A 23,368-nucleotide genomic window follows, 5' to 3' on the forward strand; every position below is an offset into this window, starting at 1 on the left:
ATATACACACACACACACACACACACACACACTACTCACACTCCTTCAGAATGTGTCCCAGCCATCAGTATGTCCTGGTGGTCTGTCTCCACATCCAGCTCAGGCTCTCTGTTGTCCATCAGCTTCAGATTATAGATGATCACAAGAGTTCCTTTTAACAAATTACAACAAAACGCATCACAATTATTATCAACCATGTCAATCACCAATACTAAAGCTTGTGAAAAACTACACAAAAAAATGTTATTTGTAGACAAAGAGATAACTTCATCCACAGACAATTTAAGCACCACTCTCAGGAGATGCCTTTTAATTTTAGAGTGATAAGTCAGTAAATCCTCTCAAAGTGGTGGCAATGAATCTGACTAATTGATAGACGTAAAGATTTTAATCTTGGAAACGCATTCATGTGCTTACCACTGCTGCTTTCTATTTTGTTGAACTGCTCCATCAGCTGCTTCTCGTTTTTAAAAGGCGAGTATTTGAAGATCAGCTCAGTCTCTATGGCATATTTCTCTGGATCAGAGGTCAATGGCTCCTTGGTCTTCAGATCCCAGGAGGGTAGGGGCACTATCACCTGAAGAGAGAAGATCAAAAGCCTTAATCACAAAAATCCAGAGAGGTTTCAGTTCTAACAAAAGACCAATGTGGTCTCGTGGTGGAATTAAGTTATAAACCTAAAATATATTTAAAAAAAAGACTAAAGCACCTTATAACATAACTGACAAATATTAAGTGGAAGCAAAACTTAAATAAATTTAGAAAACCACAAATCCACCAAGGGATGTCACAGCATTATAATAGAAGCATATTGAAAACCCATCAAAAGAAAAAAACCTGTTTGTCTGCGTTAGTAGCAATATGGCAACATCATTTGTTTGTGTGCACACAATACATCACAATTGACAAAATGTCAAAACTATCAATTAAGCACATATACAATGAGTAATCAATTAATCTGTTACTTGTACTCATCCCTAGTACAAAGGGCCTCCTATTAAATAGCTTTATCTATCAGTTGAATCTGACCTCATCTAGTCCCTCCTCTTCATGGAAAGTTCTTGACAGGAACAAGCAAGTCAGTGTGTCACCCTTTTTTGTGAACAAGATGAAATCCTTCCCAATACGCATAGAGCCACTGAGAAAAAAAAGACACATTTATGTGAACATTTTCAGACATTGCTGTACCAACTGCATGTTGAACTGGGCACAGGTCTTACGATTTCAGTCCATTTCCATACTGGCCAATCTGAGTGGACTCAGGCGACCGTTTGTTCGACTTTCCAAACTGAATGACATGGGTTGCCTCATCTTAAAAAGATACATTTCACACACAAAACACATCAGAAAACCTCACAATGGATGCACACTAAGTAGGGCTGCACGATTAATCCTTTCCTTTTGTGGGCGTGATTTAGATCCCTGTGCAATCTCAAGTCTCATGTGACAATGATTCTGCCGTGTTTGCACCGGCATTGAGATGACTTGCATCAAACTAAGCACTCCCCTTTCCTCGCTAAGCTGTGTTAATCAATAACCGCAAAGTGATTTATTTCTGCCTCAAATGCTCCTCAGCGTTAGATGCACAGGGCAGGCAGCGCAATGTCTGAAAAATAATTGCAGGAGGGCACAGAATATCTTTCATAATATCAAACACATTGGATTTGTTTTTGGCCTGAGCTATCCACCTGCTGTATAGGCACACATGTAGAACTTTTACTGGTTTCTGCTATTGGTTAACACATCTTAGCAAGGAAAAGAAAGGTTTACTGCAAGGCATCTCCCTGCAAATGCAGATACAGCAGAATCATTGTCACGCGAGACTGATATCACACAGAGATCTAAATCACGATCACAAAACTATTAAACGTGCAGTCCTAAAACAAAGCATCTTTAAATATGAACAATAAACACTTAAAGCTTCACATGATTTTAAAGGTAATAAAGCCACACTTACTAGGGTCCATTCCAGTACCATCATCCAGAAAACAGAGCATGTAGCCTCCCCGCAGCTCTGGCTTTTTCTCTGTGAGAAAACCATGAAGGTGAAACAGATACAAGGAGCAACAAATGAATGTGTAGGCTTTTGTGTGTGAAACGGGATGAGTTATTCTGATGTGTACCTGTGTAGATGTCGATTCGTGTGGCATTAGCATCTCTATGAAAGAAGCAAACCAACTGTGAGACTACTTACTAGAAGAAAGATGCCAGTAACATTCAACAACTATAGCCACTGTTGCAAGTCATTATGGCTACCTTGAATTGTCCACAAGCTCCGCCAACGCTCCAAACAAGAACTCATGGGTTGTCCTGAAAAAAGATCACTGGTTTCATTAATTCAATGTATTACATACACTATTCAATAAGTATTCAAACTATGCAGAAACATACTGACAGTATATAAACTCAACTTTATTATTCTGTATGGGAATGTTATTCAGCTATAAGCTGTATTTTTTGACATCTATAGACAGACATAAAAATTACATTAACCGGCTCACTGTAAACCACTCATTCTGACATCTCCTTAAAAGGACAGACAGACGTATCCTAACCACAGCCACTGAGAGGGTTGTTACATGAAACATGGGCCTTTACTCATGCCGTACCTAAAGCTTTTTCTCCATTACTACTTACTGACATCTTCTTGTGACAGAACAACAATGAAGACTACTCACTTTGAGTATGTTACACTTGCATTAAACATCTTTTCCAGGAACATTAAATGATTATTTGCCAATTTTTTTCTGATACCTATTCATCATTGATTCCCTCGAGTGTCAAATGTAATGAGAAATGCCCAATAACTAACTAAAAATGAACTGTATTTGTTTCAATCCTTATTTGGTTTTAAACCCTTCCTGGACATGGAAATGATCCCAGGATGTGATATCATCAGTGTTTCTTCCAACATGGACTAAGCCTTTCAGTCAAGCTATATCAAAAGAAAAATGTTCAAAATGTCAATATTTGTTTTGTAGCAATGGCAGAGGTGATCTTGGCCATCTCCACTTCTCCAGAGCACATGCATTATTGCTACTGCCTTTTAAAACCCATTACAATAAATGCTGTGAAACATGACTACGTGACTTCTGTAAAGTGCGACTTTCAGCATTCACATAGTTTCCCTGTTTAACCATTGTGACCATTGTGTGTGTTACATGTGTGTATTACATTGTGTGGACCAATTTTTATGCCATCATTTTGAGGATATTTTGGTTTTGTGAAGATATTTTAACTGGTTCTCACAACTTCAAAGACCTTTTTGATGGTTAAGATTTGATTCCGAGGTAAAGTTAAAATTAGGTTTAGGTTAGTTGTCAGGAGATGGGTTGGGTTAAGCATTTAGCTGTGAAAGTTAAGATAAGGGTAAGCAGTTAGGGAATGCATTTTAGCAATAAATGTCCTCACAATTACAATAAGAAATGACTGACACCCAATTACTGGATCTCATCCCCTTAGAAAGTACAAATATCTCTCTCTCTATACACACACAGTCTTTATGTGTAACATACACAATATAGTTAATTGTAGCTGATACACATATCTATAAGAATCACAAAATAAAAGTGGCGAAATGAGAGTATACTGTGCTGTCTTTGATTAGATGATTAAATTTAACATAATTAAACTAGATCATCTATTCAAAGAAAGAAAGTCACTTTCGGCTTTTCCCGTTTAGGGGTCGCTACAGCGAATCGTCACACTGATGACTTGCATGTTGACATTTGGCACGTGTTTTACGCTGTATGCCCTTTCTAACGCAACCCTGATTCGAACCCGCCTTAACCACTAGTCTACCAGGGACGGCTCAGATCATCTATTCACAGGACCTTATATATTAATGTTGGGGCAGTTATCTGTTGTAGTGACTCAGCCATCTGCAGATTTTGCACAGTATTCACATTAAGGAGCCCATGGCATGCTTTTCTTTGTTTTCTGACTTATGTACAATATTACAACAGTGAATCTACAAGTCTCACATACTCGCTCGTGAGACTTTTTTTTCTAACAGTGTGATTGTTTAAGGATCTCCTTGAATGGTCATAATCTCTAGGCAGTTGTGTGTTCATGTGAGCTTGCCTGACATCCACTGGTGCCTACGTAGCCTATTTGTCAATGTTTTTTGTTCCCCATTGAAAATGTGTTTCATCTATTCAAAACTGGGTTTCATGTAACAACCCTCTCAGTGGCAGGTGGTTAGGATAACGTTAGGATTCAGGTTAGGGAAAACATCTCGATGGGGAAACAGATTTCGACATAAAAAGCACCAGGAGTTGTGCACATTCACAAACTATCCTCTCATTTTTTAGGAAGAGGCTCTCGGGTTTTATCGTTCTGAAACAATTACAAACTATTTGGAGTTAAGCTAATCTAGAGGTACCCAAGATTATATAGTTGGAAATGAGTATGCCACGGGCACTTTAATGAGCTGCCAATATATTATGTATTATATGTAGTTGGTGATCTGTAATATTAGCTTTCACAAGCCCTTATGTATACTGTATTCTTAAGCACATATTAATGACCAAAGGGCCAGTACTTACGAATTTGTGTGCAGGTACTCAAAGGTGAGCTGAGCCCTGCTCAGGCTGCTGTAGCTGGAGTAGGCCATGACCACTTACAGTTATTTCCTCTTTACTTTCTGGTCTCCTGTTTGTCTTCTTCCTGATCAAGCTCCACTCAAGAGCGTTGATCCTAAAAATGGAAGAAATCGATACTGTATATTTGCCAAACATTACAGCCATTAATTTACATCCCAGACATGATCTGATATCAGCTGATGTAGAGGTTTTACAACCACTCATAGAGAAAAGCTTAACACCCACGGCTAATTTAAATTCTCGCCCAGGTGAGGGCTACCACGTGGGAGGCCTACTTGGAAACAACAACATTTAGGGCGAAGAGCAAAGAGCGCCTTCAGGCACGATGTTAGCTATACAGACAGCCTTTATTCAGAAGTCATTTACTCGTCTAGCTAGGTTTGTATGAACTGGTCATGTTTACTGGAGAGCATAAGATATTAATATGTCAGACGTTATGCACCAATTGTTACTAAGGTTAAATATTAGGCTAATATAGGTATCGTTAGCTAGCAGACATTAGCGTTTTCTATAGACTGTTTATACGGTAACGTTAGCTAGCTAGCTTCACACTGTGGAAGAATTTAGCTGGCCTTAGCCGTATAAAGTAATTTTCAACAACTTTGCCGACCGTTTTCATATGACAGCGAGCTCACCGTGGCGTCACACTAGTGTGATAATCCGTCCAAGTAGGAATAAATACTTTATAACGTTACGTTTCCTTCTTCCCAGACATACAACAGCCTACCAGGCCGCGAAGCATCCAGCCGCTTCGACGTTGGTTGCTTAGCTTCCCTCTGCTCAGTCTGCAGTAATCCCGCCTATTTTGCAATACTCAGCCAATAGGAAAGTACCATGTAAATATCTTAACGACGATTGGAGGAGAAACCTTGCTACGTAGACTGAATATATAATCGATGTACTAATCTTTAGCAATAGTTCCTTCCTTCGTCGGACTGCATTTTTGTATGCAACCCGTACCTTTTGGATCATATATTATTCACATGTGTAAGTGGAAATGCTGATTTACATTCATTCAGGTTGGTGTAAAGACGTCGCAGTACTGGAAAAACTTAACTCAGACTTAGAAGCACTATTCCTAAAGTATAGATCATTTTATTCACCGAGAGAAAATAACTTATTTATTGTAGCTAGAGTGTACATCCGTCCACAAACAATGCTGAACAGAAGACTAGCATAGAACATGGACACCCAGAGTCCCTACTCGCCGTCTTTTTTAGAGGGCAAAGCTCAGCCACGAGCTGCCAAGATACAGACAGCACGCCAGGTGTCCCACCAGAAGCAAAAATATGTAGAAACTAAAAGTTCCTAAAGACCGTGACCACAGCAGTGACGAAGTGGACCAGAGAGGCTAGAACAGAGACCTGCTTCGACAGGACTAGACTGCACAGGCTAGAGTGTTTCTGAAACGGCTACTACAGATAATCATGGACTTACTGACATCATACATCCCGTTTTTGCGAGGTGACTCTGGGTATCTTTGTTCTATGCTAGTCTTCTGTTTTGTGTGTGCCCACTAAGACATTCCAGACATACAATAACAAGCAGCCCTGGTTCACAACTAAGCTCAGACAGATTCACCACGCCAAGTTAGAGGCCTTCAGGAGCAGATCAAGAAGGCTGAAGAGCTGAATCTGTTCTACTACAGATTTGAGATACAGAACCCCACACCTCTGTCCCCAGTCAGCAGCTGCTTCCTCCATGACCAGGAAGTCACCAGGCTTGGACAGCCTAACCCCCTCCTTCCTGAAAACCTGTGCTGTACATCTAGCCTCCATATTCACACAGATATTCAAAAGATCACTGGAGTTCTGCTTAATCCCCTCCTGCTTCACACACTCCACCATCATCCCAGTCCCCAAGAAACCTGCTGTCAATGGATTATAGTGTCTATAAAAAGCATTCACCCCCTTGGATGTTTTACCCTTTTATTGATTTTATAAATCAATCATGGTCAATATAATTTGGCTTTGCCAAAAGCAAAAAACAAAACAAAAACACTTTAATGTCAAAGTGAAAACAGGTTTCTAGAAGGTAGTGTCAGTTAAATAAAGACATGTAATGTGAAATAAATGATTGCATAAATATTCACCCCCTTCAAGTCAGTATTTAGTAGATGCATCTTTGGCTGCAATCACAGCACTGAGTCTGTGTGGATAGGTCTCACTCAGGCTTGCACATCTGGACCCTGTAATTTTACTCCACCCTCCTTTGCAAAAGTGCTCAAGCTCTGCTAGGTTGCACAGGGATCGGGCATGAACAGCCCTTTTCAAGTCCAGCCAGAAATTCTTTATTGGATTGAGGTCTGGACTTTGACTCAGCCACTCCAGAACACTCACCTTGTTGTCTTTAAACCATTTCTGTGTAGCTTTTGCTGTATGCTTTGAGTCATTGTCTTGCTGGAAAATAAATCTTCTACCAAACCCTAGTTCTTGTGCAGACTGAAAAAGATTGTCCTCCAGGAGTTTCCTATATTTTGTTGCATTCATTTGACCCTCAACCTTTACAAGCCTTCCAGGGCCGGCTACCGAGAAGGATCTCCACAGCATGACGCTGCCACCACCGTGCTTCACAGTGGGGATGGTGTGTTTGTGGTGACATGCAGTGTTTGGTGGTGTCTTGTCTGATGGCCAGAAAGCACCATTTTGGTCTCATCAGACCAAAGAACTTTCTTCCACTTGACCACGGAGTCTCCCACTTGCCCTTTGGCGAACTCGAGTCGAGATTTAATATGGGGTTTCTTCAACAGTGGCTTTCTCTTTGCCACTCTCCCATAAAGCTTTGACTGGTGAAGAACCCAGGCAGCAGTTGTTGTATAGAGAGTCTCTCCCATCTCGGCTGCTGAAGCTTGTAACTCCTTCAGAGTAGTCATAGGTGTCTTGGTGGCCTCTCTCGCTAGTCTCCTTCTTTCACGGTCACTCAGTTTGTGAGAACAGCCTGATCTAGGCCGATTTAGACATGTGCCATATTCCTTCCATTTCTTGATGATGGATTTAAGTGAACTCCATGGGATGTTCAGTGCCTTGGAAATTTTACTTTACTTTTTTGTATCCATCTCTTGACTTATTCTTTTCAATAACCTTTTCTCCAAGTTGCTTGAAACATTCTTTTAACGTCATGGTGTAATGGTAGCCTGATTAACCAGTGACTGGCCCTTTGAGACACAGGTGTCTTTATACTACAGTCACTTGAGACACATTCACTGCACTCAGGTGATCCCCATTTCTGTAATTGTGAGACTACTAGCACCAATTGGCTGGACCTCTGTTGAATTAGGTCAGTCATTTTAAAGGGGGTGAATATTTATGCAATCACTTATTTCCCATTACATATTTTTATTTAATTGACATTACGTTGTAGAAACCTGTTTTCACTTTGACAGGGGCTCCTTAAAGGATCTGTACACCTCAAGTCAAGAGAAGGGCAGAGAAGATTTCTGCAGGCCCCTCACATCCAGGACACAAACTATTTAGACGGTGCTACAAATTATTGCATGCCAAAACAACCAGACACAAAGACAGTTTCTTCCCCCGCACCACCACTCTAATGAACAGATAAATATGTCTCTAACCATGACTGTATGTCTATAATCATCACCCTGATGAATAGTTAACCAGGACTGCAGTAATATGACCATAGTGCAGTAAACTGTGCATAGAGCCCACTACAGGTACCAGCCTGATAGCTCAAATATACAAATGTATATAATATAATTTTGCTTGTGTATATAATGTTTGTCTGTTGTTGTCAGTTGCCTGTTGCCATAACATACTGAGAGACTCTGCGCCTGAGACAAATTCCTTGTATGCTCAACATACTTCGCGACTGAAGCTGATTCTGATTTACAGATGGGAAAAACATTTATAGCATTTGTCAACTGGTCATAATTGACGGTATAGCCCTGTTTTACCATTTATGATGTAAACAGTGGCAGAAAGAACACTTTACCACAATTCTTGCTATGGTCAATGCTTTGTTCAAAATGTTGGCAGTAGATTGCTCCTTTTTATTTCCAAAACAACTTAGAAATATCAGCAATGGGAGAGGAAGGGAGTAAGTTTTAGTGTGTAACAAACTTTCTTATCTAAAAAATGTCAAGGCTTGGGGCACACAGTTCTAGTCTTCAGTCAGTACGACTGTTTAGTTTAGTCTTTATTTTAACAGACTGTAGGTGGATGGAAACACTGCATTCAGAGAGTCCTCAATGTCCGATATGTAAACTAAAGTTGTGAAACAGGACCTTTGGTCCAATAAAGTTTAGCAGAACATACAGTATGTTCATAGCAATACAGTATATTTTACAACTTTCACCATTTAAAAATGTTAAAGATTTTTGGCTGGAAAAACTTATTTTCAACATATTTAGTTACCAGTTAATGTCTACAGGTTATTGAGAGTAAATCTCAGAAATAAGGGAAATAAAGTAGACAAGGCAGAAAGCAAATAACTCCTTACACCATGGTCCCATTAAATAATATACACCTACTCTATCACAACCTTGTCTCTCATTTGGATAATTTATAATATTTCAGTCATTTATAACTGTGATGCTCCACTGATATAGCATTGCACAAATTGGAAACTTTGATTTTAAAAATAGTCAAAATCGATGCAACAGAAGCTGAAATATCCTGATTTTTAGTCCCTTTCTCTGAGTTGTGGTCAAAAATCATTGAATACTACATAAATATTTAATCTCCAAACCCAAGCTGAGAAAACCCTAATGGCATCACCAGGTTTAATTTCTCAAACTTCAGAAAGTCCCTCCAGCGCTACAGAAGACATTATACAACTGTCTGCAGACTGTGTATTTCTTCCCGTTGCATGTAAACTGGTTTTTGTGAGTAAAACTGGTCAGGTGCCACTTTAAAAGTTGTAATCCACATAGTACATATTGCTCTATCAACCACCTGATTTCTTCAGGATGCAGAGGATAAAAAATGTTCACGTGTCCATCAAGGGCTTCTGCAAATAAAGTAGAGCAGTAACATTAGGTTGAACATGTCTACACATTTCTCAGCATGCTAAGATACTCTATATTAATTAAGGTAAACAGAGCCAAAAAACAAAATGGACAAAGCAGTAAGTGACATAGTAATATAAGAGTTGACTTACTTTTTGTAGATCCATTTCATTCCAGTGGTGATGGCGTATATGTGAATGTGTCAGACTAGTAGCTAAACAAAATATCACACAAACTGTGAGCAGACAAAAACTGGCTTCCAACAGATGTCGCTCTGCCACCCTTTGCTCATTCTGAAGAATGAAAATAGAGAATTACTGGCAGGGTGAAAAGAGTGCATCTGTATAATGACTGAGCAAAATACGTTTCTCATGTGTGGCACTGTACCTCTGTTAACATGACTGTGAGTGTAGGGTCATTCTCATACTGCAGATTGTAGCAGACTTGTGATGCTGCAATCAGCTGGTTTCTCACTTCCACATGGACGAGTGAAATATTTTTCTCAGACACAGGACACTCTGGAGGAAGTCTTCATGAAAGTATACAGTATGTGAATAAATACATACAAAACAAACAGGTACATACATACCTAGTTGTTAAAGAAGCTTTGAAAAATACACTTTAGAATGTGAATGAACTTACAGGCTCATGGGCAGGAGGTGTGCTGGGGCATTTATGGTGAGGCAGGTGTGGCTACTATTTCCAGGCAGAAACTCTAGTGTCACATTAACAATCTCATTGCCTGGGGAGTAATGTAATCACTCATGGATGAGAATGTACAGTTGTACAGAATTTTAATTTATTTCACAACATAACCACTCCACTGCAAAAACCAACCTCCTATATTTAGCTGACTGGCGCTCAAGGTAGTGTGCAGACCAATGTCCTTCAGAGAGCCGCTGGCTGAGCTGGTAGTCACAGCCAGAGGCACCTTGAGATGCAAATGAATGACAGAAGAAGTCATCTTTGTAAACGTAACTGAGGTTTCTCTATCCTTTTCCTGCTCCATCAGACGAGAGGGAACTGGCGAGACAAGCTCAGATGAACTTTCATTAACTTTCATACACAGCTGGAACTGTGATAAGGAGGACAGTAGATGGTTCCAGTCCTAAGAGAAGAAGAAATCATAGGATTTACACATCACCATTGGCTCAGAACACAGAGAAGTTCATGTATAAATGCAGTCACAACATACACATTGTTTCCATACTCATTGTCTGAGGATTGCATGATACCTGAGCTGCAAACACTGGCAGCAAGAATTGCTAAACATTTGCATTTGTGAATCAAATCAGTTCTAAATTACAAAGGATTGCATGACAGTTTTGACTTTCCAAAATGCACTGGATAAATGAATCCTTACCTGTGTTATGTCAGGGTTAGGCAGAGTGTGAGTGTAGCTGTAAGAGCTGAGGCAGATGAAGGAGATAGTCAGAGTCAGTAGACACAGGAAAAATGTTACCCCTGGAGGATTATGAGATATATAATCTCTAAGGTTAGTCACTGGCTGCCACAAACCCATCATCACACTCCACATACACTTGGGATGCAGCAAGCTGTAAACAGAAGAGAATCACTTTAGTTACTGCTTTGACAGTTTTTCTCAACACACTACCTTTGATTGTGCTGGTGGGTCTGTCATTGGTGCCTGTTTGTGAATTTATCCGTTTAAAGGAGGGTAAACACTTATGTTCAACCAAAAACAATCTGTTCAAGATAATTTCATTTATACACTCTTCTTCTTCTTCTTTTGGCTGCTCCCATTAGGGGTCGCTACAGCGAATCACCTGTTTGCACCTAACTATCTTCGGCATCCTCTACTCTCACACCAATTAACTTCATGTCCTCTTTTAGCACATCTATATATCTCCTCTTTGGCCTTTCTCTTGACCTCTTGCCTGGCAGCTCCATCTCCATCATCTTTCTACCAGTATAACCACTATCCCTCCTCTGCACATGTCCAAACCATCTCAATCTGGCCTCTCTGACCTTGTCCCCAAAACAGCCGACCTGAGCTGTCCCTCTGATGTGCTCATTCCTAATCCTGTCCATCCTGGTCACTCCTAAAGAGAACCTCAACATCCTCATCTCTGCCTCTTGTCTTTTCCTCACTGCTACAGTCTCTACCCCATACAGCATAGCTGGTCTCACTACTGCCATACTGCTGCTCACAGATATCCACTTCCTTTCTTAGCCTAGCTTCCACTACTCTTTCCTATAGCTTCATTGTGTGGCTCATCAACTTTATACCTCTGTAGTTGCTATAACTCTGCACATCACCCTTGTTCTTAAAGATCGGCACTAGTACACTTCTCCTCCATTCCTCAGGCATCTTCTCACTCTCTAAAATCCTGTTGAATAAACTAGATAGAAACTCCACTCTTCATTCTCCTCAATTTCATTTATACACTGTTCATGTTTAATTCAGGCTTTCAGATACTTCTTAAGGTGTCTCTAGCTCTATTTAAGCATAAACCGAGATAAAACAAACTGCAGGACGACGGAAAACATTAGATAAATGTAACGTTAGTCGAAACTACAGATCCGCAAGAGAAGTATAGCTTATTTAACGTTAGATATATGTATACAATAACATATGTTTTGACCCATATAGTTCAGGCAACCAGCTGCACTAATGTTGGGATGAAGTCAGTGTAATAACTAACTAGCTAAAAAAAACATTCATACCTTGCATTTAAGCAGTCTTCTCTGACCACGTCACCAATCTTGGGAAAAACACGATGACAGATAATTTTATCAGTGGTAATTAATCTAGAGTTTAACATTTAGGACACGACAGCGCTTAGTTTACGACTACATCCATGGTTTACGACAGTGCAGCGCTATGACGGTGGCAGTGACGTTGATCACATGACCAACGCCTGGTGCTAAGTCGAGCTAGCGCTGTGATTATTATTTTATTCAGTAATACAGGGTATTTTTAATCCCTAGTTAGTTTTCGCCCATCCTGCAGATTTATGGCACTGACACAAGACACTTTATTACCATGCCTGTGGTCTTATTTTATGGCTTCCCTCGATAATTGTTGCAACAGCTACATATTCAGACATGATTACTGGAAATTATGTTTGTCGTGTATTGCTGGGATGGTACTTCTCATCAAATTACCCTAGATCTTTATTAGACCTTTTTGGTAAATGATGTTTGGTGGCTTCATGTAATTTCTCAGTATAACTCCACCCAGCTTCAAATTGAGCAGGATCTAACTTAGAATACTGAACACCTGTACAGGTGTGCAGTTGTATGTCTTGACAAAATGTTAAATCTGGGCAATAACACAATTATATATTTTTTAAAAAGGCAACTATCAGGATTCTGTTTATTTATCCTTATGCTGGTTTACTGTTTTGCACATTGAGAGCCGATGTACCTGAGTCAAATTCCTTGTGTGTCCGTCACACCTGGCCAATATAGCCGATTCTAAATCAATGTAAAAAAATACAGACAATGCATCAAATCAGAATAAAGTATTTAACTCATGATCAAGACATCTGCGTTTACTGTGAAAGAAACTTCATCTGTAGGCTACTTGGTGATTTCTCCAAAGAAAGGTGTAGTCCTATGAAAATATTTCATAGCTCCTATAAGATATCAGAATTTAAACAAGTGGAATGAAAAAATATTCACACATTTAGTATGAAAACTAAAAATCTTAAAAAAACAAAACGTAAAAATCAGACAATCTACAGCAGAAGTTTCAACTTTACAACAAGGTTGTAAAGTTGATGTTGATGATGATCATGTTACCCCACATTCAAAACTCTTTAAGCTTCTGTTCTTTAACTATGCAAATAACATCATAATACTGAAATGCTTCCAGAATATCATCAACCCTCTCCTGAAAATCAATAACATGACTGTTGTGTTTATAGAAGACATGGCACACTGAATTAAAGTACCATTTCCCTTTGTTCAAACTTCAAGCAGCACAGCTGGCAACATTTACATTTATCTTGTTACTTGTATATACATTATGACAACAATTAAGGTGTCCAGATGACTTTTATAGGCTTGAATGCCCAAATATCAGGGTGACCCATGTGTATCAAGTCTTTATAAGGAGAAGTGCTCCACTGGAAAGCAGGCACCTGATCCCAGGTTGGCCCGCTCACTGCCAACATGCCATACTCTTTGAACATCTCATAAGAGGTCATCTGCACACAGCAAAACACATAATACATCAGACAAAGCAAACATGTGTTACATAATGCATAAAAGTATGGGCAGAGAGAAATGGGTAATAAGTGATCACATGAAAAAGAAAAACCTTCATGTCTGTTCCCCCATGTGGTCTCTGCTTCAAGGCACCAAAGGGATATGTTCCATTAGCTGGGTTCAGGTCTGAACGGGCTGAGATCGCATTCTCCCCATTCGCAGGTGGATTACAGTGATCACACCTTGACAATGGGTCTTCCATAAAGTCATTATACCTGAGAAGAGACACCACAGCCAATCAATCCAGTTCATGATGCAAAGGTCCACCTCCAAACCTGTATAACAAACAGACCTTACCTCATGAGGCGGAGCATTGAGCCGACATCTGTGACATCTGTCTGGTTTCTCCTGAATATCTGAGCCCGAGGATTCTTGTCCAGAGAGAACCACGGGCCATACTTCTCAACCAGCTCGTTGCAGCCACTGGCATTAAATATTTCTACGTAGTACCTAGAAACATGAGCATAAATGAACAAAGTACATTTAAAATCAGAAAACATGCAACCATCTTTACATTATTGTTTCCTAACTGGATACTTACGGTATGTTGTAACTTGCCCAGTATCCTTTCTCCAGCAATTCCTGAGTTTTATCTTCATAAACAGTAAGTCCTCTTAAGGGTTACAAGATCAGAAAAGCTTATTATGGAGTGACTCAGATGCAATAGCTTTACGAGTGATCTGTCAAAATACTGAATTTATCATTTATTATAATTAAATATTTAATGCACAAGCTTACGGAATCTGCTCCAGCACAACAAAGAGCTCCTCTTTGATGTCAGTCTTCCCTGGAGTGAAGTGTTTATAGTCTACAATCATCCACTGGTTATTATATCTACAATGAACATACATGCAATTTTTAGCCCACTAGCTTTTTCAGATAATTATTAATTTACTGTATATTTATGTAACTAATACTGAAGAAACTGATTCAGCACTTCACTACAAACAGTCAGACCAATGGCATCATTACAGCTGTGTGACCCAGCTGACTGCTCATGTGACTACTTGTTGTTGATGGCTTTCTTCTGTTTGCTTTACTCTTATCAATCTACAGGACCATCTAAGGTAGCAAATCTAATCCTGTCACTGTTATATTGAACACAAGACAAAACGTAGCAGACAACAGAGTCTGGAACCTGTAGTGATAATGTTAGTTAAATGTAATGAGAGCCAGTTTCTTTCTGGTGTATGAAACTCACGTTCCACTGTTGTACTTGCGGAATAACTCTGCCCACTCCTTGCCAGAAACAGCCAGTCGATTAGCCACAATGTTCCTCAGCCATTCCATGACGGTTCCTTTAGGCTGAACAAACTTCCAGAGAGCAGGGTTACTGTTGCCAATGGTGGTTTCCAAAGTAACCTGCAGACACAAAATAGATTATGAACAAAAAAACTCCATCTAGTAAGTAATAACAACACATTTACATACTAGAGTTTGTTCTTTTAAATGTCAAACACTTAAGTCTCTCATGCCAAATGGGTAGATTCTCACCAAGCCACTACTCAGGATATAAAAGTCATCTCCAGAGAAGATAGATCCAGGATAAGATGAGAATGCCTGAATTCCTCCAGGAAGAAACACACTGTCTGACAAAAAAAGAAAAAGAAAAAAATAGAACTCATGATAATGTCAGACTAAGCAGTATTAACATGTCAGACAACAATAACACAGCCAGTCCACCACCAGGGTTTTCAAAGTCAAAAATAAAACGGGGTTTTATCTTATTGATATTGATCTCCTCACCAATAAAGCATATAAGCACATTTTTAATGTTGGACTATTTCTCAAATGTAAATAATGTGGGACTCTAGAACAGGAGCAATGATGAACAGGGGACAAACTTGCATCAGCAAACTACCTAGAGGAGAAACTTTATAGGCAAAGATGTATTTCTTTATGATACGCAGCATGGATTGGTAGTTGTTCCAGGTGTCGTGTGACACAAGCAATTCCTTATTGTTTGGCAGCAGCTTAATGAGAGCGGAGCATGAACCAGATCCAAGAGTTCGCATGGGGCTGGATTTGTTCAGAGCTGATTCCAAGTCCTCAAGATCCCCACCCAGTTGGAAAAGTCTGAATAGACAAAGCAGCAGTGGAGAATGTGAGACAAGCTTATGAGCTCATAGACAGCGACGAGACATGTCTGATTAACACAAAACAGAGACGATCACTTACAGGAAACCAAATGGGTTGAAGGACAGTGGCCCTGTTGGAAATGACAGCTCATCATTGTAGCTGTCCTCCAGACCCTTCAGCTGCAGCAGTGCCAGACGCACCTGATAAGAACGAACATCTCATGAAACATGTTTTGTATCAATTCAAGGGATTTTATTCATCCTACAAATGCTCAACAAGTACCTGGTACCAGTACGGTGAACTTGGCTGCTCCTTTATTTGTTCCTGAACCCACTGCATATTGGTTGAAATAAAAGCCCCAAGACGCTCGCAATAATCAGTCTCATTTGAGAAGGGTCCACAGTAGCCAATTAGAGTGTTCACCCAGTGCTTATAGATGAGCTACAACAGAGGCATATCAGGATTTCGGATTATTTACAATGCGATTAAATAAAATATTTGACTACTTGGTAAGTCAGGCACAATACAACCTGTAAAAGGAAGATTTCAGCTGACCTGGGATGTGACTGCAGCCTCCACTGCACCGGCAGCATAAGCCTGGATACTGTCATTGTACTGACTGCTGGTCGTGACCTCCAAGAAAGACCATCTGAAAAGAGAGCATGGGAATCAGTGAAAAAGATTAAATATCTTAGTACAGACTGAAATTTGTGATTCATATTTGTGGCACTCAAAATATACATTTAAGGACCAACTGTAGGTTTGGAGATGTCAGAGGGCGTAGAGTGTACCAACAATTACTCAGAAAAACAGATGTAATCCTCCCACACTTGTCTCAACTAAAACTATTACAGGCATTGTACAGTAGGAATCAGTGCTGTGTATTTTGTATTTTTCACTTCCTTTTTGTAAAACCGGAACTGACCCGTATTCACTGAGATGCAAAGACAATTATTTTTGTCTATCATTTGGTTATTATATTGTGTTACTTTAAAGTACTTGTCCATTTCTTCCTTAAGTTACTGTCATCTGATTATTGTATATTGTTATTTTTCTCCATTTCCTTGTATTTATATGAACCTTTATTAAATGAATCTATATTGTTTAACTACTACTCTTAATTTGCAGAGACCCGCTATAAACTATTAGCTATTATAAACTCTCCTGTCATGAGTTTTACTTCTGCTGTTCGATTGTTTACATAAGTAAAAGTAGCAATACAACTGTGTAAAAATACTCTGCTACATGTAAAAGTCAATTCTGTACATCACAGTTAATGTCCCAGCCAGTAAAGGGAGAGCTAATGTTAACTGCCTTATACTGTATGCTTATACTTCGAAGTACTTTAAATGCTGCAGAGTATCTTGTGAATTTCCCATTAGGGACTAATAGTCTTACAGCGTAATTTAACTAATCTCAGTATGAAAAGCAACTACTTCTTTGAGCTGCAGAGCTACACAGGCCGCAAGGCTTTCCATTTTATACTAATGACAAAGGTGAAGAGTCCCTACTTAACACAAATTAACGAACTCACCCTGATGTTTCAATGTCGTCGGTGAAGTTCGCCCAAGCCACAAAATCTTCTTGGTATCCTTCCAGGACAGAGAGCTGCCCGGTTTGTTTGTCAATAATAGCAGTTTGAATTTCGGCTCGTACAGACGTACATAAGAAGCATAAACCGGACAAAATTACCAAAACATTTAAAACAGTTGTAAAACTCCCAACCGAAAACATTATCTTCAATCTGGATGCCATGTTAACGTATGAAAAGGTCACATGACAACGCGGGTGACTGGTCACCTGACTATACCATACTATAACCTAAATAATACTTTCAAAATAAAAGACCCCACCTACTTATTCTATTTTTATTGGTCATCCACTCCCACAGACACAACATTAGATATCAACACATGGCATTTGAATAATGAAATAAAATTTATGTAAAAACTGACATTCTTGTGTATGTTTTGTTTAATCATTCTCTACAAAAGTTACTGTCTTTCAACAAACACCATTCATTACAAGTTGATCACTCTGGAGATACCATTCAGGCACATATTTGTTCACAGATCTATTCACACAGCACAAATACAAGCACTGGTCCGATGGAGACATTTAGAGAACTCAGTCTTCCACACCCCCTTCAGTTTCCATTGTTCCCAGGATACCCTCCAAAACTTCTGTCTTCCGCTGCTTTTTGGCAGCCACTGATGTGGAGAATAAATTACATCTTAGAAATATATTAATAAACAGCAAATTTGCTTCAAGCTTCAAGCAAAATATTCTATATATTGTTTTTAAAAATTGTAGTTTTACCATGAAAATGTTCGGTTGTTTTCCGTCTCAATGTCTCCACTGTGTCCTCAGCATCAGCCCACTCCAGCACAAGGCGTCTCCCATACAGATGTGTGCTGTGGCACAATGCTGTAAATGCTTTCTATAGAGAAAACAGGATCATAGGATTTGTGGCCATAGCATAATACTGCACAGTAGCACTAGAAGACTATATTCCTAAATATACATCTAAAGGCTAACATCACCTTAAAAAAACAAACCTTAGCATCTTGTTTGGTAAGGAAATCAACAAAACCAAAGCCTCTATGATTCCCTGAACCAGCTGCTTTCTTTGGAAGACGGACAGTCTTCAGCTCTCCAAATGTACTGAGAGAAGGATGAAACCACAGAATTATTAAATGATCTTTCTCCACTCAAGTGTGAGTAAAAACAGTTATGTGTATGCGACTGCTACCAGAAGAGTTCTCGAATTTCCCTGACAGTGGCTTGAAAGGGAACATTGCGCACAAGGATCTTGGATCCCAACTGCTTTTTCTCAACTTGCTTCTTCTTGCGTGACACAGCAGTCGTCCTTCAAATAGAAAAAAGACAAAGTAGTGACAATAGTATTGAGGATCTGCCAAACTGCAACCTCAACTTACAGTATTCAAATATTTTAATCATTAACTGTCAATCTAAATGATCATTTCAGTCAGTACTAATTCAGATTGTTTTTTCATCACATTACAAGTTGTTATATAACTGTGATGCTTCATGCTGATGCAGATTTTTAAAACTACTATACTTATTACCCTTGCACAGATGTGAAATTCCAGACACCTTTTTGTAAATTTAATTATTAGACCACCATTTTTTTCTTCACTGCAGTCAATGTTCACTGAAACCCTTTTGAGGCACATCTTACTTTGTGGCTCTCTCAGAAATCTTCAGCTCTAACTGGTGATTGTCCACAGTGCAGTGCTGGTGGAGGGTTGAGAGAGGGAACATACATTAGCCAAGAACCAGAAAGTGCAGAAACAAAGTCAGAGTTTTAATGTGGACAACAGGATAGTACCTGTAGCTGCCTCAGGGCCTTCTGTGCAGCGTCTGCTGTCTTATACTGGACAAAACCATAGCCCATGGACAACAGCTTGCCTGGAAGTCAACACAACAATGTAGGATGATGGCTGACTCACCCATTGCTCTCACTATGAAAACACAAAATGAGAACATACCCCTAAAGCTAACTATACCCCAAAACCACAGAGAACAATACTCGCTTCTAACAAAATCCTGTGTTTAACTAAGTTATATGTAGATCAAAATTAACAATACTCCATTGTCTGTAATCATAAATTGGATGACTACAAAAACTGTGTCAGGTGACACTGTCTTTTTGCCACTGAACTTTCATTTGTAATCTCTCTCATAATTCAGCCTCAGTAAACTGAAATGTGAAAAGAGCTCTGGTCATATCACTGCCAAAATGTGTATAATCAGTAAAATAACACTAGTTTTGTATATTGACACATTTACAAAAACAAACATTTTCTAAAACCAAAGAGTAAATTATGGTTTAACCATAACAATAACTCAATTTGTCTTATCACATTAGTAATCTTTTCGAACAAATCAAAACAAATGTTTGCACAAGCGAAACCCCTCTAAATCAACCTTCAGTCCCTTTTCAAATGAGTGGTCCTAGTTATAATATTTAGTACCTGATTTATCTTTCTTCTTAGAGATGGTGCAGGATGTGACCTTGCCACATTTGGAGAATGTCTGCAACAAATGAAAGAAAAATTAAACATCAGTCTATGATTAACTGCACAAAATACAAGAGAGAGTTGTACTTATGAATTGACCTACTTCTTTCAGTTTCTCCTCTGTCGTGCTAAAATTAAGATTCTTAATAAAAAGCGTGGACCCTGGAGCAGATTCCTCTTCCTCTTCCTCCTCCTCTTCCTCCTTTTCCTCTTTCACTTCCTCCTCTTTGTCTAATACTTGGTTAGACAGATCCAATATACATTGTGTTTATTCACATTATCCCTTTCACATCTGAAAATATTAACCCTGAAATACAGTATATTGTCAAGTTTAGGAGAGTGTTTGTGTGTTTGAGGGATTTTACCTGGCTCTGGTTTGGCTGTCACAAACACTCTGACAGGTGCCCACTCCAAATACAGCGGGACATGATGGAACTAGGTTTTTGGAGATGAATACTAGTATTTAGTGTCCCCAGTCATCATACATTGTATCTCCAGGTCATGCATGTAAACACACCTTGCTGTAGGCCAGCCTTGTGAAGGCTCGTTTCGCTTCAGTTTGCTCCAGGAACTCGACAATGGCGGTGAGTCCTGAAGGCGGCAGCAGCACTCGGCCCAAAGAGCCATGGGGTGAGAAGAGTGCCTCCAGCTCTGACACAGTCACTCCAGCTGGAAGGTTTTTCACCAGGATCACAGTTGTACTCCTCTCTGCTGCTGCCTGCACAGCGGTGGGCACAATCAGGGAACAATCAGAACGTAACTGGATGCCGACAAGTATTTATAAAGGGTTTAGCAGGAAGTAAGGAGGGGTTTTAATTAATCTTACTTGACTAAAGGAATCCAAGCTGACATCATTGTCTAATAGGAACTGTCGAGTCTCCTGGATTATCTGTGTCTCTCCCAGAGCCATCCTCACTGCAACACTTCCCTTTGATTCCTGCAGAACAGAGTAAGGACCACAGAAGCTGAAGGTGTACATACTTCATAATTCACATGCTGCTGTAATTGCACTAGATGTAAGACACATACTGTAGTTGAAAAGTATGTATGAGAAGCATACATTTCGAAGAGCAGGATGTAGTGCCACTCACATGATCAAGGACTTGGCTTTTTGTGGTGTTGTATTTTTCAGCGATGGCATCTGCCACTGCACTTGTGCCAACAAACAGCGTATTCCAGTTGTGTGAGCTGGAAAGAAGAAGAAAATTCATGTAAATAAAAAGTAAACCATACACAGAGAAGCAAAGCATTAACGAGATCATGCACACCTGGAACTTGAAGCTCTATTTTTGGCATCTTTTAGTCGTTTGTAAGATGAAGAGCCAGAGGCACCAGCATCTGAGGATTCAGCCTTTTCCTTCTTCACAGTAGAGGGAAGCAGGTGAAGCATCCTGCCCTAAAAGCATGAGAGAAGGTCAAGTTTCCAATCAGCCTCTGTTGAACTTGTAAATCAAGCTGCACATCTAAATGCTGAGGCCATTACATGTCTTGTGCACAGCACAGAGATATCTCAAATATCAGTCAGCTCAAATACCTGAAATATATGTCCGTCCAGCTGAGCAAGAGCTGTCACAGCATTCTCTGGTATCATGTAGGTTACGAAAGCAAATCCTTTAGGTTTCTTGGTAAGACTGTCGATAGGGAAGAGCACTTCAGATAAAGGACCTGGAAAGATTAGAGAATTATAAAAACAGACAAAGGTTAATTTATTTTTTAAAATGTGTAATGAATATGTATGTTTTTTTTTAACTCACCCTGTTTAGAAAACAGCTCTTTGAGCTCTTCCTCAGTGCAGGTGTAAGGAAGGTTTCTGACAAAGATTCGACCTGACTCGGCAACATCTTCCTCCTCCTCATCCTCTTTGAGCTTCCTGGTGAAGTTTCTGTCAATGTCTTTGCCCTTTGTGTACCTCTTGCCCTTGCCTCCAAGGTTATCCACACGGAAGACCTCAATGTAGCGCCCCCCTGAAGAAACACAAGCAGAATCAAGACATCTTTTACATCCACCAATGGACAGTGATAATACTTACTGGTTAAGCTAAAATGTATGTTTTGGGCACACTAGTTTTCTTAATATAAAGATGTTGAACTTTATGTTGGGGTTTAAAAGTTACCCCAAGAATGGTCAAGTCCACAATCTTCTTCGCATTGTGATACAGTTTTAAACGGTGCTACTACATCCTAACACACCCATTAAAATACTCCCAAAAATGAGGAACAGAAATAAGACATAACATTTATCACCTATGTAGTCTTTATTCTTCTTCAAAGCCTTTTTCACCTCTTCTTCAGAGTGCAAGTCCACATATACATAACCTGAAACACACACAAGACACCTGTGCTTATACATGAGCCCGTATACAGTCTGTATAGGTATATATAGTACATACAGCTAAACCCTCAGATATGCAGTATGGTGTACAGCACACCCAGCCTATAAAATATTGTTAATGTCTGATAAAAACACATGAAGTGCAAATTCAAACGTGTTCAGCAAAATACCTGTTCTATTTCCACTTTCGTTCTTTCCAATCCGGATTGCTGCAGGCTTAAGAGGAGTCATGAACTCTCGAATTTGTTGCTATTAATTTCATTAAAAAAAAAAAAAAAGCACAATGTCACTAATAAACACACAATGTGTTTAAAGCACCTCTGAAATCAGTAAGCGCTTCCTGGTCACTTGCCTCTTTAACACTGAACGGGGCTCCTCTCAGCTTCACTGTGAACTCTGTTGTCGGCTCCGTCTGCAACAAACAGACTGGAGTGTTAAATAATACAAACTGAAAGTAAATACTGTGCCATACTGAATGGTAATATCTAACTGTAGGTTGAACAATCACCTCTTGCTTCCCAGTTTTCTTTGCTTTGCCCTTCTTGTTATCCTCAGAGGAAAATGAAGTTTTGGTCTTTGGGATGTTTTCTCTGTCACCACTCTCATAGTCGCTGTCTGTGTGCTGCACAGAACCACAGTCCGCATCCTCATCATCACCCTTCTCTTCACTCTCTTCCATGGTGTCCTCGGCCTGAGCCACCTTTGAGCGCAGGTACTCCATATCTGACAAGCCAGACTTCAGGGCTTCTTTGGTGGCACCTGAAAGTAACATGGGGCTCATATTTATACCAGTCCATCATACAGCTTTTTCTTTCATTTTCCATTCATACTGTATATTTCCACACTTGCAATATAACAACACAGATGCAAATTTGTTGGTTGCTTGTAATTTGGAACACACTTTCATTATTCTGTTGCAACTTCATTTGTACATCATATCTCCCGTTATTAATATTATTATTTGCAGTTTTATTTTATAAAATTTTATTCAAGTATGCTGGTATGACTCATTTATCTTACTATAATATGTACTGTATATTAGGGGTCCCCGGATCGGTACTGGTCCGTGGATCATTTGGTACCAGCCGCAAAGAAAAAAACTTTCGTGGTTA

The 23,368-nt window shown here is 39.5% G+C and overlaps 4 protein-coding genes across 4 annotated transcripts in view; all 4 read right to left on the reverse strand.

Annotated features, from left to right (window-relative positions):
* The window catches only part of morc2 (MORC family CW-type zinc finger 2), a 20,981-nt gene extending 15,575 nt beyond the window's left edge, over positions 1-5,406 (reverse strand). Inside the window, exons 1-9 of the mRNA XM_020594489.1 lie at positions 5,240-5,406; positions 4,548-4,698; positions 2,257-2,310; positions 2,124-2,158; positions 1,958-2,026; positions 1,221-1,311; positions 1,030-1,138; positions 418-577; positions 40-151 (exon numbers count right to left, since the gene is read on the reverse strand). Of these exons, the coding sequence (XP_020450145.1) occupies positions 40-151; positions 418-577; positions 1,030-1,138; positions 1,221-1,311; positions 1,958-2,026; positions 2,124-2,158; positions 2,257-2,310; positions 4,548-4,615 (698 nt within the window). The 5' untranslated portion in view covers positions 4,616-4,698; positions 5,240-5,406. The remainder of the gene's footprint in view (positions 1-39; positions 152-417; positions 578-1,029; positions 1,139-1,220; positions 1,312-1,957; positions 2,027-2,123; positions 2,159-2,256; positions 2,311-4,547; positions 4,699-5,239) is intronic.
* Positions 5,407-7,933: 2,527 nt separating this feature from the next.
* On the reverse strand, positions 7,934-12,428 carry LOC109956945 (transmembrane protein 248). Its single transcript, XM_020594443.1, has 7 exons — positions 12,256-12,428; positions 10,931-11,123; positions 10,405-10,675; positions 10,210-10,309; positions 9,955-10,096; positions 9,720-9,860; positions 7,934-9,569 (listed from the first exon to the last, which is right to left on the reverse strand). Exons 1-7 carry the CDS (start codon positions 12,351-12,353, stop codon positions 9,549-9,551), a joined length of 966 nt encoding a protein of 321 aa, XP_020450099.1. The 5' UTR covers positions 12,354-12,428; the 3' UTR covers positions 7,934-9,548.
* Positions 12,429-12,915: 487 nt separating this feature from the next.
* plbd2 (phospholipase B domain containing 2) lies at positions 12,916-17,684 on the reverse strand. The gene is made up of 12 exons (XM_020594523.1): positions 17,417-17,684; positions 16,438-16,531; positions 16,165-16,323; positions 15,982-16,082; positions 15,665-15,879; positions 15,298-15,392; positions 15,005-15,165; positions 14,542-14,637; positions 14,345-14,416; positions 14,101-14,253; positions 13,856-14,018; positions 12,916-13,742 (listed from the first exon to the last, which is right to left on the reverse strand). Exons 1-12 carry the CDS (start codon positions 17,635-17,637, stop codon positions 13,572-13,574), a joined length of 1,701 nt encoding a protein of 566 aa, XP_020450179.1. The 5' UTR covers positions 17,638-17,684; the 3' UTR covers positions 12,916-13,571.
* Positions 17,685-17,838: 154 nt separating this feature from the next.
* The window catches only part of rbm19 (RNA binding motif protein 19), a 7,957-nt gene continuing 2,427 nt past the window's right edge, over positions 17,839-23,368 (reverse strand). Inside the window, exons 6-24 of the mRNA XM_020594522.1 lie at positions 22,765-23,015; positions 22,609-22,668; positions 22,427-22,505; positions 22,169-22,240; positions 21,680-21,889; positions 21,460-21,590; positions 21,194-21,321; positions 21,017-21,113; positions 20,752-20,862; positions 20,443-20,643; positions 20,291-20,360; positions 20,029-20,162; positions 19,881-19,941; positions 19,235-19,314; positions 19,085-19,140; positions 18,635-18,751; positions 18,441-18,546; positions 18,202-18,322; positions 17,839-18,092 (exon numbers count right to left, since the gene is read on the reverse strand). Coding sequence (XP_020450178.1) covers positions 18,010-18,092; positions 18,202-18,322; positions 18,441-18,546; positions 18,635-18,751; positions 19,085-19,140; positions 19,235-19,314; positions 19,881-19,941; positions 20,029-20,162; positions 20,291-20,360; positions 20,443-20,643; positions 20,752-20,862; positions 21,017-21,113; positions 21,194-21,321; positions 21,460-21,590; positions 21,680-21,889; positions 22,169-22,240; positions 22,427-22,505; positions 22,609-22,668; positions 22,765-23,015 — 2,168 coding nt within the window. The 3' untranslated portion in view covers positions 17,839-18,009. The remainder of the gene's footprint in view (positions 18,093-18,201; positions 18,323-18,440; positions 18,547-18,634; positions 18,752-19,084; positions 19,141-19,234; positions 19,315-19,880; positions 19,942-20,028; positions 20,163-20,290; positions 20,361-20,442; positions 20,644-20,751; positions 20,863-21,016; positions 21,114-21,193; positions 21,322-21,459; positions 21,591-21,679; positions 21,890-22,168; positions 22,241-22,426; positions 22,506-22,608; positions 22,669-22,764; positions 23,016-23,368) is intronic.

This window comes from Monopterus albus, unplaced genomic scaffold (assembly GCF_001952655.1).
Source record: "Monopterus albus unplaced genomic scaffold, M_albus_1.0 scaffold23.1, whole genome shotgun sequence".
In the NCBI taxonomy this organism is placed as follows: Eukaryota; Metazoa; Chordata; class Actinopteri; order Synbranchiformes; family Synbranchidae; genus Monopterus; species Monopterus albus.

Excerpts from the sequence above, each read along its gene's own strand:
- LOC109956945 (XM_020594443.1), bottom strand. The coding sequence starts at position 12,353 with ATGTTAAACTCTAGATTAATTACCACTGATAAAATTATCTGTCATCGT. Across the intron at positions 10,676-10,930 it reads CTAACCCTGACATAACACAG|GACTGGAACCATCTACTGTC; the intron begins GTAAGGATTCAT and ends TTCTTCTCTTAG. Across the intron at positions 9,570-9,719 it reads ATGAAATGGATCTACAAAAA|AAGCCCTTGATGGACACGTG; the intron begins GTAAGTCAACTC and ends CTTTATTTGCAG.
- plbd2 (XM_020594523.1), bottom strand. The coding sequence starts at position 17,637 with ATGGCATCCAGATTGAAGATAATGTTTTCGGTTGGGAGTTTTACAACT. Across the intron at positions 16,532-17,416 it reads GACGACATTGAAACATCAGG|ATGGTCTTTCTTGGAGGTCA; the intron begins GTGAGTTCGTTA and ends CTCTCTTTTCAG. Across the intron at positions 15,880-15,981 it reads TTCAACCCATTTGGTTTCCT|ACTTTTCCAACTGGGTGGGG; the intron begins GTAAGTGATCGT and ends TTGTCTATTCAG.